The sequence below is a fragment of the Piliocolobus tephrosceles genome, chromosome 14 (genome assembly GCF_002776525.5).
Source record: "Piliocolobus tephrosceles isolate RC106 chromosome 14, ASM277652v3, whole genome shotgun sequence".
Taxonomy (NCBI): Eukaryota; Metazoa; Chordata; class Mammalia; order Primates; family Cercopithecidae; genus Piliocolobus; species Piliocolobus tephrosceles.
This window is the reverse complement of record NC_045447.1, coordinates 90,360,860-90,379,099: the sequence shown is the minus strand read 5'-3', so window position 1 is coordinate 90,379,099 and position 18,240 is coordinate 90,360,860. Positions and strand designations below refer to the sequence as shown.

At 43.3% G+C, this 18,240-nt stretch overlaps 1 protein-coding gene across 2 annotated transcripts in view; it reads right to left on the bottom strand.

Moving 5' to 3' along the window:
• PCSK5 (proprotein convertase subtilisin/kexin type 5) overlaps positions 1-18,240 on the bottom strand; it is a 475,536-nt gene that overhangs the window by 43,128 nt on the left and 414,168 nt on the right. Inside the window, exons 28-30 of one of the 2 annotated variants that reach the window (XM_031934085.1) lie at positions 14,424-14,504; positions 10,398-10,481; positions 8,292-8,487 (exon numbers count right to left, since the gene is read on the bottom strand). In XM_031934085.1, the coding sequence (XP_031789945.1) occupies positions 8,292-8,487; positions 10,398-10,481; positions 14,424-14,504 (361 nt within the window). The remainder of the gene's footprint in view (positions 1-8,291; positions 8,488-10,397; positions 10,482-14,423; positions 14,505-18,240) is intronic. The other variant, XM_023213308.1, reaches the window with a different exon arrangement.

Sequence of the window (18,240 nt, the reverse complement as noted above, 5' to 3'; positions counted from 1 at the left end):
TCTCACTCAGTCTCTGATGACTTTTTTCAAGCGCGTACATATGAACATTTGCACACAGCACTAAACATAGTTTGAGTACCAGTATGTTTGTGCAAATGACCTTCTTCCAGGCAGAATCTTATGTCTGTATATATAGAACCCCAATGATTATCCCATCATAGAAATCACTCACTGGTAGGGGAACACAGTAAAATATAAAACCCCAGTCCTCTCAAATATATTTGGGAGATGAGGAATGGATACATGAGGCTTCCTTTTATCTTTTTTTAAAAAATACTTTAAGTTCTGGGTCACATGTACAGAATGTGCAGGTTTGTTACATAGGTATACACGTGCCATGGTGGTTTGCTGCACCCATCAACCTGTCATCTACATTAGGTATTTTTCCTAATGCTCTCCCTCCCCTTCCCCCCCACCCTCCGACAGGCCCTGGTGTGTGATGTTCCCCTCCCTGTGTCTATGTGTTCTCATTGTTCAACTCCCACTTATGAGTGAGAACATGCAGTGTTTGGTTTCCTGTTAGTTTGCTGAGAATGAAGGTTTCTAGCTTCATCCATGTCCCTGCAAAGGACATGAACTTAGATGAGGTTTCTTTGGTGGGAAAAGCTGAAGGGAAGAGCTGGAACTTGCAGAAGAGGAAGAACCAAGAAGCCGGCTTAGAGAAAATGGACTTCTGATGCCATGGGTACCTACTGCAATTGCTTTCTATCATGATCCATTAGTGAGCTGGTGCCATAATAGTGCTGTGTCACAAACCACCCCAACCCAAAACTTGGTGGCTTAAAACAACAATCATTTACTCTCACTCATGTGTGGGGGGAAGCAGATCTAGGCTGGGCTTGGCAGGCTTGACTCCAGGCTGCACACTGGGTCCATGTCTTCACATCTCTCTATTTTTCCTGGCTACAGGGACTACCAGGGGACATTCTTCTCACAGCTGTGACAGAAGCACAGAAGGGTAAGTTCAATCGGGCACATTTTATGCCTCCACCTTTCTGCTGCTAACATGTCATTGGCCAAAGCAAGTCACATAACCCAGTCAAAGTCAAGGGACAAGGAAGTCCATTTTGCCTCTGGTGGAGCTGGTACAAAATGGCAGGCAGTGAGCATGAATACAAGGAGTGGTGAAGAACTGCAACAAATAACCCAATTTACCAGAGACCTTTTAAAATCGCAAGCCAGGGAGGGATCTGCTCCTACCTAGCATTTTTACTTGATGTTTTAATTAATTAGCACTCACACATTTAATCATTCTTTCAGTCATTTATTTATTGTATGCATTCAGTAAACAAAAATATATTGAGTGTGCCAGGAAGAAACAGGACAGGGGTGAACAGAAGTCACATTTCTTTGTTTTGTTTTGTTTGAGACAGGGTCTTGCTCTGTCACCCAGGCTGAAGTGCAGTGGCGTGATCTCGACTCACGGCAACCTCCATCTCCCGGGTTGAAGCTATTCTTGTGCCTCAGCCTCCTGAGTAGCTGGGACTACAGGCATACGCCACCATGCCTGGCTAATTTTTGTGTTGTTAGTAGAGATAGGGTTTCACCATGTTGGCCAGGCTGGTCTGGAACTCCTGACCTCAAGTGATCTGCCTGCCTTGGCCTCCCAGTTACATGTGTGAACCACTGCACCCAGCCAAAAAGTTATATTACTGATATAGTTTCAGGTAAGAACAACTAGAGAAGAAAGCAGTTTACGTAGAAGAGAGAAAAAGAAATAGCATCCAGATAAAAGCTAAGATCAGGATTCCTCACACATTAGTACCCTTAGCTTTTCTTGACCATGACAGAGAATGCTTGAAGAAGAGACTCAGCTACTTTGCCCAAACAAAGTCTATCTCTTAAAAATGAAGACAGTGGATGGCAATGTGTTATATGCTTAGCAGGAGTTTGACTGGATTTGAGAAATCTGAAATTAAGGAAATTTAGTGCATTCTTAAATAGATCACACTCTTTTTTTTTTTTTTTTTTTTTTTTGAGACAAGGTCTAGCTCTGTTGCCCAGGCTGGAGTGCAGTGGTGCAATCATGGCTCACTGCAGCCTCGACTTGCTGGGCTCAAGTGATCCTCCCATCTCGGCCTCCTGAGTAGCTAGGACTACAAGTCTGTGCCACCACACTGGGCTATTTTTAAATTTTTATACTTTTTTTTTGTGTGTGTAGAGATGGGGGACTTACTATGTTGCCCAAGCTGGTCTCAAACTCCTGGCCTCAAGCAGCGCACCCACCATGGCCTCCGGAAGTGCTGGGATTACAGGTGCACCTTACCAATCACACCTTCTAATGGAATGAAAATTTGATGGATTCATTTTTCCTGTATGCATAGTAAAGAATTTGACCTCACCCAAAGAGAAGTCTAGTCTTTCTCGTCAGCTAACCTCAAAACCTTTGGAATTTCCTAAGAGATAGGGGTGTCTTTGTTATTCATGATGTGCCTCTCTTGCCACACCTGAGAGTTGGTGCTGGGATGCCTCAGAGTAGGGACAGCCACATCTCGTAACCTTACGGTGGGAGCTGATGTGCCACAACGATCCACTCTGTGTTTAAAGGAGGGGAGCTGTGTGATATCAGGCCTACCTCCAGGGAATCTCAGTGCTAGGCCTGGTCAAGACCTGCAGAGAACAGTTTCTGGACACTGAAGATGATGAATGCTAATATAGAGCCTAAAAAGATGCATCATGAAGAAATCTTTTTCAGATCCGTCTCAGAAGAGGGTCAGTGGATGTTGGATGAGATGCTGAAATGAAAGAAATGGATTCAAGCAAAAAGAAAAGAAATAAGGCTCTTGAAGTGGCTCATGCCTGGAATCCCAGCACTTTGGGAGGCCCAGATGGGCAGGTCTCCTGAGGTCAGGAGTTCAAGACCAGCTTGGCCAACACATGGCGAAATGCTGTCTCTACAAAAATACAAAAATTAGTCGAGCGTGATGGCAGGCTCCTGTAATCCCAGCTTCTCAGGAGGCTGAGGCAGGGGAATCACTTGAACCCAGGAGGCAGAAATTGCAGTGAGCTGATATTGCACCACTGCACTCCAGCCTGGGTGACAGAGCGAGACTCCGTCTTAAAAAAAAAAAAAAAGGTGAATATCAGAAGCTGTCGGGAGACAGCCAGAAGGCAACCTGAGAGGTGATTTTTAAGGAGCCACTTGCTAAAAGTAGTCTTCTCCACACAGATCTGCCTGGGAGTTTGTTCTCCTTTCTGTTCTCTGCATTCATAAAACTTTTTCTTAGTGCTTTATTTCACAATTATTTTATTTAAGAAGACTAATACTTGTTTTGAAAAGAAATGGTTGCATATACTAAATTGTTAAATTCAAATTACTTTGTGTTGAAGTCTTTCAGCTCAGATAAAACCACGTCTTGTGAAAGCCGTGTGGTCCGGGACCTTCACCTCCATTTCACAGACACCAAGACAGTGACTGGCAGCACTTAAAGGAAGGCCGTATTTCTTCAACAGAGCTTCAAATCTGTTCACGTTTGGTGAATGTGAGTCCACCTTAAGTTTTCTGTTGCTTTTTAAGTAACCACCATAATGATATATGTTACTGGCATGATGGCTCATGCCTGTAATCCCAGCATTTTGAAAGGCCAGGGTGGGTGGATCACCTGAGGTCAGGGGTTCAAGACCAGCCTGGCCCACGTGGTGAAACCTCATCTCTACTAAAAATACAAAAAATTAGCTGGGCGTGGTGGCAGATGCCTGTAATTCCAGCTACTTGGGAGGCTGAGGCAGGATAATTGCTTGACCCTGGGAGGCGGAGGTTGCAGTGAGCTGAGATGGCGCCATTGCACTCTAGCCTGAGCCACAAGAGTGGAACTCCATCTCAAAAACCAAACCAAAACAAAAGATCTATGTTACTGTTAAAACCTATTTTTGGCTGGGTGCGGTGGCTTATGCCTGTAATCCCAGTACTTTGGGAGGCCAAGGTGGGCAGATCACAAGGTCAGGAGTTCGAGACCAGCCTGGCCAACATGGTGAAACCTCATCTCTGCTAAAGATAGAAAAAAAAATAAGCCGAGTGTGGTGGCATGAACCTGTAATCCTAGTGACTCGGGAGGCTGAGGCAGGAGAATTGCTAGACCCTGGGAGGCAGAGATTGCAGTGAGCAGAGATAGCGCCATTGCACTTCAGCCTGGGTGACAGGGTGAGACTCAGTCTCAAACAAACAAAACAAAACAAACAACTTTTTTTTTTCATGAACATATACTATATTTGAAAAAGCAGGGGCCACTAAATGCTAACTTATAAATAGCTCTGAATATCTGGATGCTGTGTCATTGTAGGTTATATTCCTATTATAAATCTTATTACTATTCTAGGATGGATCACACCCAAAAGGGTGATTTCTCAGAAACAGCAATAAAGCTTCCAAGATAAGCTGGATATTATATGTTCCTCAGACTCTGTGTCTTCCGTTGTTAGTCTTCTTTTTTTTTTTTTTTTCTGTAAACACAAAGATGAGGGATTCCACTATAATCAGATCACCCTACCCACAGCAGGAGGGCATATGCTTGCAGTTCTATAGTCTGCAATATTTCTAGGCCATGCTTGTAGCTTTCCTACTGCTCGAGCAATACAGACTATATTGACTGCTGCATGTCTGCATAGTGTCTCATTGCTCCATGAAAATGCTTCACCCCAGACTTGGAGGTAAAAAATGTTGAGCGGCCGACTAACTGGAGTAAAGCAAAATACACTCTTTCTTCCTTGTTTTAATGCGTTGTGAATTCCTGGAACACTCAAAGAACCCAAGAGAGCATTGAAAAAGGTAATGATTAAATAAATAAGGCAATAATAATGACAACCAGTTCAATCCTACCACTGAGGAAGCAATGACTGACTCTGGTAAGCAGCTCTCTGACTTTCACCTTTGCTTTATTGTAACACTTGGCTGAGTTTGCTAGGGGGGAGCTCGGTTGATAGGGGAGGAGGACTGGGAGTTTCCAAACCTGCCTTCTCACCTGGGTTCTCTTACTCTGACCCTTTGCTACCCTTTCTCCACTCTCTGCTTGACAAAATCCTTCCAGAGCTAGTGACCATCAAGCTTTTTCTCAAATACCCAGCCGGGGATGAAGCTGGAAAACATTCTGCTAAGTCAAAAAGTCTGTCACAGAAAAACATGCTTTGTCTTTTTCGTTTTATATGTTTTGTTTTCATTTTCAGAGACAGGGTCTTACTATGTTGCTCAGGCTGACCTTGAACTCCTGGGCTCAAGCAATTCTCCAGCCTTGGACTCCTGATAGCTGGGACTGGAGGTGTGTACCATGGCCACCATGCTTGGCTCAAAGACCACATTTGATACAATGCCATTTATAGGAAATGTCCAAGAATAGCAAATCTATAGGGACAGGAAGTAGATTAGTGGTTGCTAAGGGCTGGGTGAAATGGAAAAAGTAGCAATAAGGGGTATAGGGTTTCTTTCTAGGTTGATGAAAATGTTCTGAAATTGATTGTGGTAATGGTTGCATAACTCTGTGAATATACTAAAAACCAGTGAATTATACACTTTTGGGGTGAATTGTATGGTATGTGAATTATGTCTCAATAAAGTTGTGATTAAAAAAATAATTATACAAGAAGGCAGCACTGAGTGATAGTTAAGCACATGGACTTCAATGCCAGAGAGGTTTGGGTTCAAATTCTGGCCACACCATGTGTCTGACATGTAAAATGGATTCTGTTATTCTTTTCCTCATCTGTCAAATGAGGGAAAATAATAGCATGTGAATAAGAGAATTCTTGTGAGAATTAATGGGATCATACATTTAAAGCCCTTAGCACAATACCTGGACATTGCAAGCATTCAAAAAATAGTGATTTAAAATGTTTTCTTTTCCCTTGGAATCTCTTAGCCTTTTGTATATTAAGGCTCTGAGAAGTGTGACGTTACCTGATGTAAACCTCCCTTACTGGATTGTAAGCATTTTGCAGACCCAGACTTCCTTCAGTGGGTCTTAACTTAGCTTTCCGCATCAAGGATCAATATCAATATCAATATCAATATCAATTGTTGGTAGAAGAATAGACTCCACTGAGCTACATATATACAATACAATCTATCGATATTGTATCAGTATCAATTTTTACACCTAGTTGGTGCTAAATATGTATCTGTGTTGTTGAAGTGAATATGCTTGGCTTTCTACACCAGATTGGATGCTTTTTGAGAATAAATACCTTATATTTATACTCATTACTTATATTTATACTCTCTATATAGAGTCTGTCTCAGTAATGAAAACAAATAGGTCACTAGGAAATAGGTGCCATTTTTGCTTTTTTCCTTTTTTGTTTTTTTCAAGTTGGAGTTTCGCTCTTGTTGCCCAGGCTGGAGTACAATGGTGTGATCTCAGTTCACCACAACCTCCACCTCCCGGGTTCGAATGAGTCTCCTGCTTCAGCCTCCCGAGTAGCTGGGATTACAGGCATAGGACACCACACCCGGCTAATTTTGTATTTTTAGTAGACGCGGGGTTTCTCCATGTTGGTCAGGCTGGTCTTGAACTCCTGACCTCAGGTGATCTGCCTGTCTTGGCCTCCCAAAGTGCTGGGATTACAGGTGTGAGCTACCATGCCAAGCCAGGAAACAGGTGTTGTTGTATCAAATTCTTTTACTAAGAGGGCAAAAGAAAATCCTAACTCCTTAAAGTAGACACTGTCAGTTACTTCCCCAAATTTATTCCCTGCCTTCCTCTCTCCATTCTTCCTGGCTATCAGAGTCCTGAGTTGTCTGGGTGCTCAGGGGTAAATCTTGTTCAGCCTGAACCACGTCTATATTTCCATTCTTTTGGCCAGAGATTGATTTAGGGAGGTATCAGTGATGCATTCTTGGGACTGAGATTAGCAGGGAAGTCTGAGGAAATTTCCTTTTCTCTCAAGAAAAGGATAAACAAGGGGAAACATCCCCTTTCCTGGCCCTGGTCGTGGCTGCATGGGGTGACAGTGTCTGGAGCTGAGACACACAATGTGGGCTCAGCAGCGGCGCTGGTCAGAGAGGACGAGCTAAGGAGGGTACAAGAGCAAAACAGAAAAACCAGACTTTGTGATGACCTTCTTGGCCACTGAAGTGACTGATACTGGACTTGTAGCATTTTTGTTCCGTGAGATAATAAACCCTGTTATGTCTCAGTCATTTTACTTGGCATTTCTGTTGCTTATTGCTGAAAGTTTCTTGCTGTACTCTTCCATTTGCTATTCCTCACTTTCTTCCTAGGTAAATTCTGGAGGTGGGACCATTGGTAGGAAGAGTAAAGCAATTACAAACCAGGGGACCAAGGAAACCAGGAGGAATCAATAACTAACTAACCAAGTATTATTTATTATTTATAATTCATGCCTCACCTATTTAGACCTTTAGAAGAGGTTCACATCACAGCCTTACTTTTGTAATGGAGGAAAAAAGAAAAACCATGACAACAGTTGATCATTAAGGTGGGAAAATAACTTTTTCTTTTTTCTTTTTTTTTTTTTTAAAGAGACAGGGTCCTTCTTTGTCATCCAGGCTGGAGTGCAGTGGCGCAATCACAGCTCACTGCAATCTCCTGGGCTCAAGGAATCCTCCCGCGTCAGCCTCCCAAGTAGCTGGGACTACAGGCCCCCCCTGGCTAAGTCTTTTTTTTTTTTTTTTTTTTTTTGAGACGGAGTCTTGCTCTGTTGCCCAGGCTGGAGTGCAGTGGCACCATCTCAGCTCACTGCAAGGTCCGCCTCCCAGGTTAACGCCATTCTCCTGCCTCAGCCTCCCGAGTAGCTGGGACTACAGGCGCCCGCCACCATGCCCAGCTAATTTTTTGTATTTTTAGTAGAGACGGGGTTTCAATGTGTTAGCCAGGATGATGTCGATCTTCTGACCTCATGATCCACCCGCCTCGGCCTCCCAAAGTGCTGGGATTACATGCGTGAGCCACCGCGCCCGGCCCCCACTGGCTAATTTTTTACATTTTTTGTAGACAGAGTCTTGCTATGTTGCCTAGGCTGGTTTCAAACTCCTAGCGATCCTTCTGCCTTGGCCTCCCGAAGTGCTGTGATTACAAGTGTGAGCCACCATGCCCAGCCCCTGAACATATTTTTCATAAAAGTAAAACTATACACATAAAATAGTCACAAAGGAGAAGTGGGCATCTGGCCTCACGTAAGTTTTGGCTGCTGCGGCCCGTAGCCGTGTCAGTCAACAGAGGACATTTATGTGGGCGCTCATAGGGCAGAGAAGGGTTTTTTGGTGAACAAGAAGGAATTGCTCCCAAAGTACCTTAGGAGAGTGATTACAAGCAGGAAGTAAAATTAAAAAGGAAACTTACTCCGGGCACTTGGAGTAGCACCTGCCTTCATGGAGGAAGAGAGGGTGGCCCAGCTGCATCTGGCACTTTTTGCAAACATCGGCTCCAGAGCAGACGGCACAGGCCTCCGTACAGTTCTCGCAGCTCCTGCTCCTTACGGAAGGCCATGTGCCTTGGGGACAGGCGGAAACACAGGCCTGAGCCAGAAGATATGCACCTAGAAATCCAGGGAAGATAGGAATAGTCATCATGTGTTTTTCTATGCAGAGACATGGCTTTTTTAACCTTTCCAAAGACCAAAAAATCCAGGCACTTATTTCAGGCTTACCAAAATATTTACTAGTGATGCTAAGTCCTCCGGGATGGGTTACATTTCTAGAAGGCAATTGACAGCAAGAGGCTTTTGCCCTGTTTCTTTCCTTTCCCATGGATATTAGGTAGAGGTCATGAGGGGGCTTCCCTTTGCCCAGCTGATCAGTCTTATTAACACCCTGTCTATGTCTTCCTGGTGTAAGGCAGCTGTACATGCACAGCTTGATAGAATCTATTAATACTCTGCTTCCGCAAAGCTCATCCTGTTAGGACACTAACATAGTTGCAACTGTTTTTTTTTTTTTTTTTTTTTTTTTGAGGAGTCTTGCTCTGTCTCCCAGGCTTGAGTGCACTGGTGCGACCTTGGCTCACTGCAAACTCTGCCCCCGGGTTCAAGCGATTCTCCTACTTCAGCCTCCCGAGTAGCTGGGACTACAGGTGTGCACCACCACACCTGGCTAATTTTTGTATTTTTAGTAGAGACGGGGTGTCATCATGTTGGACAGGCAGGACTCGAACTCTTGACCTCAGGTAATCTGCCTGCCTCAGCCTCCTAAAGTGCTGGGATTACAGGCTCGGCACAGAGTTACAACTCTTCCACCCAACTCTCCCTTTAACAGAGGATCCATCTATTTTTTAATCGAACAACAGATACTCATTAAGAAAACCAATTTTCAAAATCACTCTCAAACCCAAAATTCCAAGAAAATGCTTTAGTTTTTTGAGTGTAACCTTTTATATTTTATATGATTATAATCATGGCTTGCCTATTGTAAATTTTTCTGCTTTTGCATCATATTCCACTATTAACATCGTACATTCCAACATGGACTTTATAATGATCATGTAAACATTCTTTTTTTTTTTTTGAGGCAGCGTCTTGCTCTGTCATCCAGGTTGAAGTGCACACTGCAACCTCTGTCTCCCAGGTTCAAGTGATCTCATGTCTCAGCCTCCTGAGTAGCCTGGGATTACAGGCATGTGCCAACACATGTGGCTAATTTTTGTATTTTTATTAGAGACGGGATTTTGCCATGTTGGCCAGGCTGGTCTCCAACTCCTGGCCCCAAGTGATCCTCCAACTTCAGCCTCTCAAAGTGTTGGGATTACAGGCATGAGCCATCATACCCAGCCCACTTAAACATTCTTTATGTCAGTGTACCATGTAAGTAAAATATTCCCCTAATTCAGGGAAGGTATGTTATTTGTGATTTTTGTTTTTATAGATGAAGCAATTGGTAAGTTATCAAGCTGTTATGTTGCTGCTCTTATTTCTTCCTCCCTCCCTCTTCATCATGCCTTTAGATCAAGAAACTTTTTTTTTTTGAGATAGGGTCTTGCTCTCTTACCCAGGCTGGAGTGCAGTGGCATGATCATGGTTCACTGTAGACTTGACCTCCTGAGACCAAGCAATGCTTTCATTTCAGCCTCCCAAGTAGCTGGAACTACAGGGACATGCCACCATGCTCAGCTATTTTTAAAATTTTTTATAGAGATGGGGTCTTACTATGTTGCCCAGGCTGATCTCAAACTCCTGGGCTCAAGCGATCCTCCTGCCTCAGCCTCTCAAAATGTTGGGATTACAGGTGTGAACCACTGCACTCGACCACTTCTTTGTATTGTCCTTTGAAAACCAGTTTTTATTACTGGTCAATGTTTGGGTCCTTGTGTGTCTCCCAAGTGGCCACTGTAATAGGAACATGTGATGGGAGTAGACCAAGGCGTTACAGATCTCCTTACAGAAAGATGCTACTACACATGAGTTTCAATGACTTGGCTTGACTGCTGCCATCTCCTGTCACACAACACACTAACCTTTGGGACATGAAGTGCACAGAGTTGCAGATCCATTGCAGGTTTTACAAGAAGAATGACAAGGCTGGGATTTCCCCAAAGTATCTGTATGAGAAAGAAACAACAGTTCAGGCTTCTCCTTTGAATAGGCACATAGGATTCCAGTGCTGAAAAAGATCTCATGGGTAACCTAGTCCCTTTTCTTGCCCCAAATGGAATCCTTTTGATTGTACACGAGCTGATTGTTGGCACTGGCTCATTGCCATTGTGTAGACCTCATTTATTTGTTTTTCTCTTACTCCTTCATTTGCAATTGAATATCAAGACTTCATTGGCAATTGATTATCAAGAAAGATACCACACAAATGTGTGGTACCAAAAGGAATGTGGTATCTTACAAGATAGCCTCAAATACTGTGGGGATATCTGAACTAACAAATGAGTACTTCTTTTGTGTGTTAAAAATGGGAGTGTGAGTTTGTGTTTGTGTGTATGCATTTGTGAATGAGTTTATGAGTCAAAGGTAATCACTTCTATCGCCAAGATTGTTGGATGACCTTTTCTTTTCTTGTCTTTTTTTTTTTTTTTTTTTTTTGAGACAGAGTCTCGCTCTGTAGCCCAGGCTGGAGTGTAGTGGTATGGTCTTGGCTCACTGCCATCTCCGCCTCCTGGGCTCAAGCGATTCTCTGGCCGAGTAGCTGGGATTACAGGTGCGCACCACCACGCCCCGCTAATTTTTGTATTTTTAGTAGAGACAGGGTTTCGCCATGTTGACCAGGCTGGGCTCGAACTCCTGACCTTGGGTGATCCACCCACCTCAGCCTCCCAAAGTGCTGGGATTACAGGCATGAGCCACCGTGCCCAGCAGGATGACCATTTCTCTTCACTCCAAGATGATAATTGAGAATTCATTGTACCTCTCGTGGAGGAACTTCTTTTCTTTTTTCTGTTGTTGTTCTTCGAAAATCAGATTTTATTATTGGTCAAAGTTTGGGTCACTGTTTTCTTCAGAGTAGCTACTGTGCTATGCAACCTAAATTTATCTCATCTTAAATTTGTCCCAAATCATTGTTAAACATCAAAATTTTCCCCTACTCACGAGCTTTCTGGTTGGTCGGGCTATAAGTAGGCCATCCCAGGTTAATACACCATTCACCAGGGAAACATTGGAAGTGTTCCCTTCTCCCTTTCCCTCCAACAGCATCTGATGGGCAGGCTTTCCCAGGAAGTCACCTCAGCAACTCCATGGGACAGTTTCAAAGACAGAACAGCTTCAAGACTTCACTCAATCAATACATACTGAGACCTTGACTAGAGCTCAGGGATTGCTCAGAAATCAGCATGGCTCATATAGGGAAAAATTAGAAAACGAAGTTCTAGCTCAGAATGTGGGATTTCAATGACCCTGACCCTCAGCCGATGTTGACATCTTACCATTTCCCTTCATTACCTCCTCCCTCCCTTTCTCCCTTCCTTCCTCTCCTGCCTTTCATCTTCTTTCTTCTCATCCTAAGATTCAGAGCTGGGTATTGATGGCTGTCTAGTCACACCTGCCTTCAGATCCCAGCTGTGCCGCCGAAGGGAAGGGTAACCATGGATACAGTAATTAAACTCTCAGAGTCCTGCTTTCCTTGTCTCTAAAATGAGAGAAAATAATTCTGCCCTTATAGGATTGTTGTGAAGACTAAATGAGATAATGTGTGTTAAGTGCTTAACATAGTGGCACAGTAAATGGTAGTTCCTCCTGCTTCCTGTTGTCTCTCTCCTGTCACCATTCCACTCCATTTCTGAAGCTTGTTTTACTCCCCTCTTCTTTCCCTCTGGTTTCATACGTGAGTGGCACTGCTCAGCTTCTACAACATCATGGATACAAAGCTGATGAGCCTTGCTATAGAGGAAACTAGATTCAAATACAGATGGTAGAAAGATACGTACATAGATGGATAGGATGGATAGATACAGATACGGGGATAGATGCAGATACAGGTGGAGATGGAGATGGAGATATAAATGATTAGGCTGCCATGCAGGGTAGTTGGTTTTTTCCTAGTTTGGAGAGAAAAATTTACTCTGGTTTTCTTTTATTTGTTGAGACAGAGTCTCACTCCATCGCCCAGGCTGGAGCGCAGTGGCACAATCTTGGCTCACTGCAACCTTTGCCTCCCAGGTCCAAGCGATTCTCCGATCTCAGCCTCCCAAGTAGCTGGGATTACAGGTGCCTGCCACCAACCCCAGCTAATTTTTATATTTTTAGTAGAGATGGGGGGGGGGGGGTTTCACTATGTTGCCCAGGCTGGTCTCGAACTCCTGACCTCAGGTGATCCACCCGCCTTGGTCTCCCAAAGTGCTGGGATTACAGGTGTGAGCCACTGCAGCCAGCCCCCTGGTTTTCCAATATACTAATTAAAGCTGATGATTGACTGGTGTACTGTCTCTGGAGCATCTGTTAAGGGCTGAATTTAGCCTTGTGCAGAGCCACAGGATTGTTACAAAGGTGTTCCTCATGCCTCTCAAAGTAACCGATTCCGTCCCCGAAGGCCTTTTAAACCTGCGGTATCACTCAGCCCCAAAGAGATGGCAGTCGAAAGGCGAGCAACAATCCTGTTGCTACTATTAGTCAGATGTTCACTGAATGGCTGAGAGCAGTTGTGCAAAGAGTAATAAGACAACAATATTAATCAGAGCGTGAACACCTTGCAAATCTTCAGTGTTCTACGTCCAGGCTTCAGGCTGATTTTCCTTTGATGTTATCATGTATATACTAAAATATATTTATAAAGACATGAGTTTTCATTAATTTTCTCATGTTTGTATACATTTTAATGTCTATATCTACATATATGAACATATTTATAATTACATGTATCTCACATTCTGGCAATTTGGTATTTTACTGCATACACCTGGCATAAAATTATATAATATCAGCCAAGCAAGGTGGCTTATGTCTGTAATCCCAGCAATTTGGGAGGCCGAGGTGGGAGGATCGCTTGAAGCCAAGAGTTTGGGACCAGCTTGGACAATACAGAGAAACCTTGTCTCTTAAAAAATAACAACAAATAAAAATAAAATAAAATTCTGTAATGTCTCCATATGTCCACCAGAGGGAGATCTGTACAAGCAGTTAACTTAGCAATTAGGCCTGGGCATGGGATAGAGTCCTCCCCCAGCAAGAGTTCTTTATCATAAAAGATTAGGGACTTAATCTCAACGAGTAAATTTTAACCATGATCCTAGTTTCTCTTTTTCTCACTCTGGAAATTCTAGACTGGACAGGACCGCAAAAAAAAAAAAAAAAAAAAAAAGAAAGAACCACTTTGATCCAGAAAGTGTGGTATCCATTCTTCAGAAATGACTGTAGCTAAACTATATAAAGCAAGGGGTTCATTTATTCTATTTGTTTTTTATTTAATACATAATCCGCACATGGTGCAAAATGGAGAAAAGGCATGTACTGTGATGTCTCCCTCCTAATCCCTTCTCCACCCTTTTTCGTACAAGCTGTATCTATTCACATGGTTTATCACTTTGCCTGTAAACAAGCACTATATTTGGAGATCATTCTTTATCAGTACAGAAAGAACCTCTTCCTTTTGGTGGCTCCATAGTATTCTATTGTATGAATACATTGACTTTATTTCTCTCGTCTCCTACTAGTAACCACTTAGTTTTTTCCAGTCTTTGTGATTTCAAACAATGCTGCAGGGACTGGGAAGGCAGAGGAGCTTCCTTAGCCTATTAAAGTTCTGTGAGGACAGATGCTCTTCTTGATAGCCTCTGCCCGGCATGACCATTTAGCACGTCAGGAACATCCTTATCTGTTACAGAAATCTCCACTGCTGAGTTTCTCACAGTCTTCCCTCTGAGTGACCGCTCATAGGTTGTGTTTATGGGCCCCTCCTCTCTCCATCTTTTTCTAATGACCTCTGCATCTCTGCACCCCATTTGCATCTGGCCTCCCAGCTTCTTGGGGTGATTTTTCCATGGAGACCATCTCCAGAGACAGTCTCTGCTGCTGTGATTGTCGCCTCCCTATTTCCCTGTTACCTCTTTTGATTTGAACTTTCCACCTTCGTCGCTCCTGCAGCAGGCTCTTCACCACAGATAGGTTTGCAATGGGCACAGCTTCTTTTTTATTAAAAAAAATAAAGTATTTAGTTTTTTTAATGCAAAAAGGATAAAGAAGATAAACTTCACCTATAATCCCACCACCCAGAAATGTCTGTTGTCTATACTGTGGCACCTGGATGTCTCATCTTCATATCGAGTGTGTGGGTATAATTACATCTATGCATAGATGTGTGATCATTTATAGCTTCGTATACATAAGACTGACCTTGAACGCTGCATTTAACACTATAAATCTCATAGGTATTTTCTCTTGTCATTAACATTCCTTGTAAACAGCATTTTTTTTTTTTTTTTTTTTTTACAAGGAGTCTTGTTCTGTTTCCCAGGCTAGAGTGTGGTGGCACCATCTCAGCTTGTTGCAACCTCTGGCTTCCAGGTTCAAGCGATTCTCCTGCCTCAGCCTCCCAAGTAGCTGGGACTACAGGCGAGTACCACCATGCCTGGCTAATTTTTTGTATTTTTAGTAGAGATGGGGTTTCACCATGTTGGCCAGGTTGGTCTCGAACTCCTGGCCTGAAGTGATCCGCCTGCCTTGGCCTCCCAAAGTGCTGGGATTCCAGGCGGAAGCCACCGTGCCCAGCCATAAACATCATTTTTAATGGTTGCATATTTATTTGTATGGACGGTAATTCACTTAGCTTTTTTCTTTTGTTACATTTTTGAGATTGTTCCCTTCTCTTTTTAAAATCGTAAATAAAGCTGCTCTCAACATCTTTGTGAGTATACATTCTTGGCTGAGTCAGGATTCTGCCTATTAGGTATCCCGACTTACCATTATCTGGTGCCTTCTTTCTGGAGTCATTTTCCCCAGACCTCTATTTATCTTTACACCCTCCTGAATGGCTTTTTTTTTTTTGGACGGAGTCACGCTCTGTTGCCCAGGATGGAGTGCAGTGGTATGATCTCGGCTCACTGCAACCTCCACCTCCCAGGTTCAAGTGATTCTAATGCCTCAGCCTCCCAAGTAGCTGAGACTACAGATGCGTGCCACTGCACCTGGCTAATTTTTGTATTTTTAGTAGAGACGGGGTTTCACCATGTTGGCCAGGTTGGTCTTGAATCCTGGCCTCAAGTGATCTGCCCACCTTGGCCTCCCAAAATGCTGGGATTACAGGCATGAGCCACCACGCATGGCCCCCAGAATTGCTTTCTTTCATGAACCAGGGAATGCTGCTTTCAAAGCAAACTAGTGTTTCAAGTGTTAAAACTGACCCGAGTCAAAGAGTTAGGGAGTAGATTGGGCTTTATTGTGTCGTATGTGTCCTGAGAGCTTTATATGCATTTACTCATTTAATTCTTAAAATGACTTTGTGTGAGGCAGTTTCATGTTTTCACTTTACAGACAAGGACACTGAGGCTCAGAGAGGATGAGTAACTCACTCAAGGTTACACAGCTAGCAAATCACAGAGCCGGGATTTGAATTAATGTGTGCTGTGCTCTAAAGTCTGCATCTGCTAGAGGGTGTAGACATAGGCTTTTGAATTTTTCAGTAATAAATTTGAATTCTAAAGTAATTTGATAGAAGCCAAAGTAATGGTGTGCTGGTAAGACAGGTCTCTAGAAAATGAAAAACCAAAAACCTGATTTGTAGTGTTTCCAATTTCTGTGGTGTAAATACTCCCACCATAGCCAATTTCAAGCTGTCAATGGTTTCACAATCCACTTACAGAACTCCTGAGTATGTAACGATCCGTGCAAGTTGATACAGATGCTTCCTTCATCCTACTGGCCAAACAGTTGATTACTTACCCAGTGCCATGTGTTTTTTTGCACTCTGTGTTCTGGTAGGTTAAATAACTAAAAATGGTGCACTCATTTCTAAGTGAGGCAGCTGCACACATCTACAAAGTCCTTCTAAAAATCAGGTTTCCATGGCATCTTTGAAGTTTTCTAAAGTTCAGTGACTATTAGGCAACATATCTTCCCACTACTGAAGTGGATTTTTTTTTTCACATGTGTGTGGCTTTCAGTGTTTGTGACTAACTCTGGGATTCCAGTCTTTCCCCAAGGATAAGAATTAAGATCAAGAGACAGGCTAGTGATAAATTGTTAGGATGTGGTCAAAGACACAAAGCTAATTCACCATGTCTGTGTTCTGTAGATTAGACTATCACCAGAATATGTAATTAGAGCCTGCTGTAACATGGATTTAATCAATAATGGAAATATGAAAGTAAGAGAAATGTGCAGAAATTACTCCTAGGACTTTCCAGCACTACCAGGGGAAACCACTTAAGAAAATCCAAATGGTTTAACAGTAACAGAGGAAACTCTTTCCATTCCCAACAACGGCTTCAGGAAAGCAGCTGAAGCCATCATCTTCCTTCAAAGCCCGCAGTCTGCCATACCTGAACCTTTCCACGGAGGTTGTGTGATGCTTGAGTCGCTGCTGAGGCCATTTGCAGCCTGTTGAATATTATATTGTTTTGTTGTTGTTTTCTGACAGAGTCTCGCTCTGTTGCCCAGGCTGGAGTGCCATGGCACAATCTCAGCTCACTGCAACCTCCACCTCCCAGCTTCAAGTGATTCTCACACCTCAGCCTCCCAAGTAGCTGGGATTACAGGCACCCACCACCACGCCTGGCTAATTTTTTTTGCATTTTTCGTAGAGATGGGGTTTTGCCATTTTGGCTAGGTTGGTCTGGAATTCCTGACCTCAAGAGATCTGCCCGCCTCAGCCTGCCAAAGTGCTGGGATTATAGTCGTGAGCCACCATGTCTGGCCTTGAATATTGGTTTTATTCCTGCCATTTATGGACACTAAATAATTGTCACAATATACATCCCCAGACAGAGGGTCTGGGGGTGATCTATACCTTTGTGCAGTGACTTTTTGGTGGCTGAAAAAACAGAGAGTCGAGCGCCATCTTTGATGACTTAGTCTTGGCTGGAGGATTTGTCAGGCACTGTCTGATAGGTGGAGGAATCTGCATCCTTGGACTAGATGGGAGGTATTCCCACTTTGCTGGTAGTTGGCAAAGAATGATGGCTCTCTCACTGTAGTCATTCTCATCCTGATTAGCCACCTTATTAAAAGAGAAGTTCAGGGAACTCTAGCTGGGCTTTGATTTCAAGGGTGTTTTCCCAGCCTGTGCTGATAGATGCTCCTGGGGGTTGGTCGTAGTCTTCAGATGCAAATAGGATCTTACTGTTTCCACTGGGGAGCAGCATGGGTGAAGGAATGGATTGGAGTGTGCATCATCTTACCTTTCCTACCTGAATCTGAATCTGTGTTTGAAAAACAAAATAAAACAAAACCCAAAACAGAATAGAAAAACGTTCTGGTACTACCTAGACAGCTATATCCTCTCAAAAACACTCTGTACTTTGCCTGGGTTTCCTCTGATTTGACCCAGGATGACTGCAGTCTGCTTTCCATCATCTTAAAGGTGTGGCTAATTAGTGCTTGTTCTCTGGAACCCTCTACTCTCCTATTACACTCGCGATCCTGTTTCTTAAGGAAAAGAAGTCAGGAGAAGGTTGTAGGCATTGGCTCAAATACTCCCAGGACTTTATGGAATGCATTTCCCATTTACTATCCATTTCAGTGCTTACACTATGCTGGGGGAAGCTGAGCTATGGCTTTACCTTGCTTAGTGAATAAATGGCTATTTCTCTGTGTTAATGGTCTGCATGTCTTATTTCACAGGTCATAGGAATGGGAAAGTACAGCTCTGTCGTTGACTTGATTGTTTTTGTCCAGCCATGAGAAACACTCCCGTCTCTGTCCCCA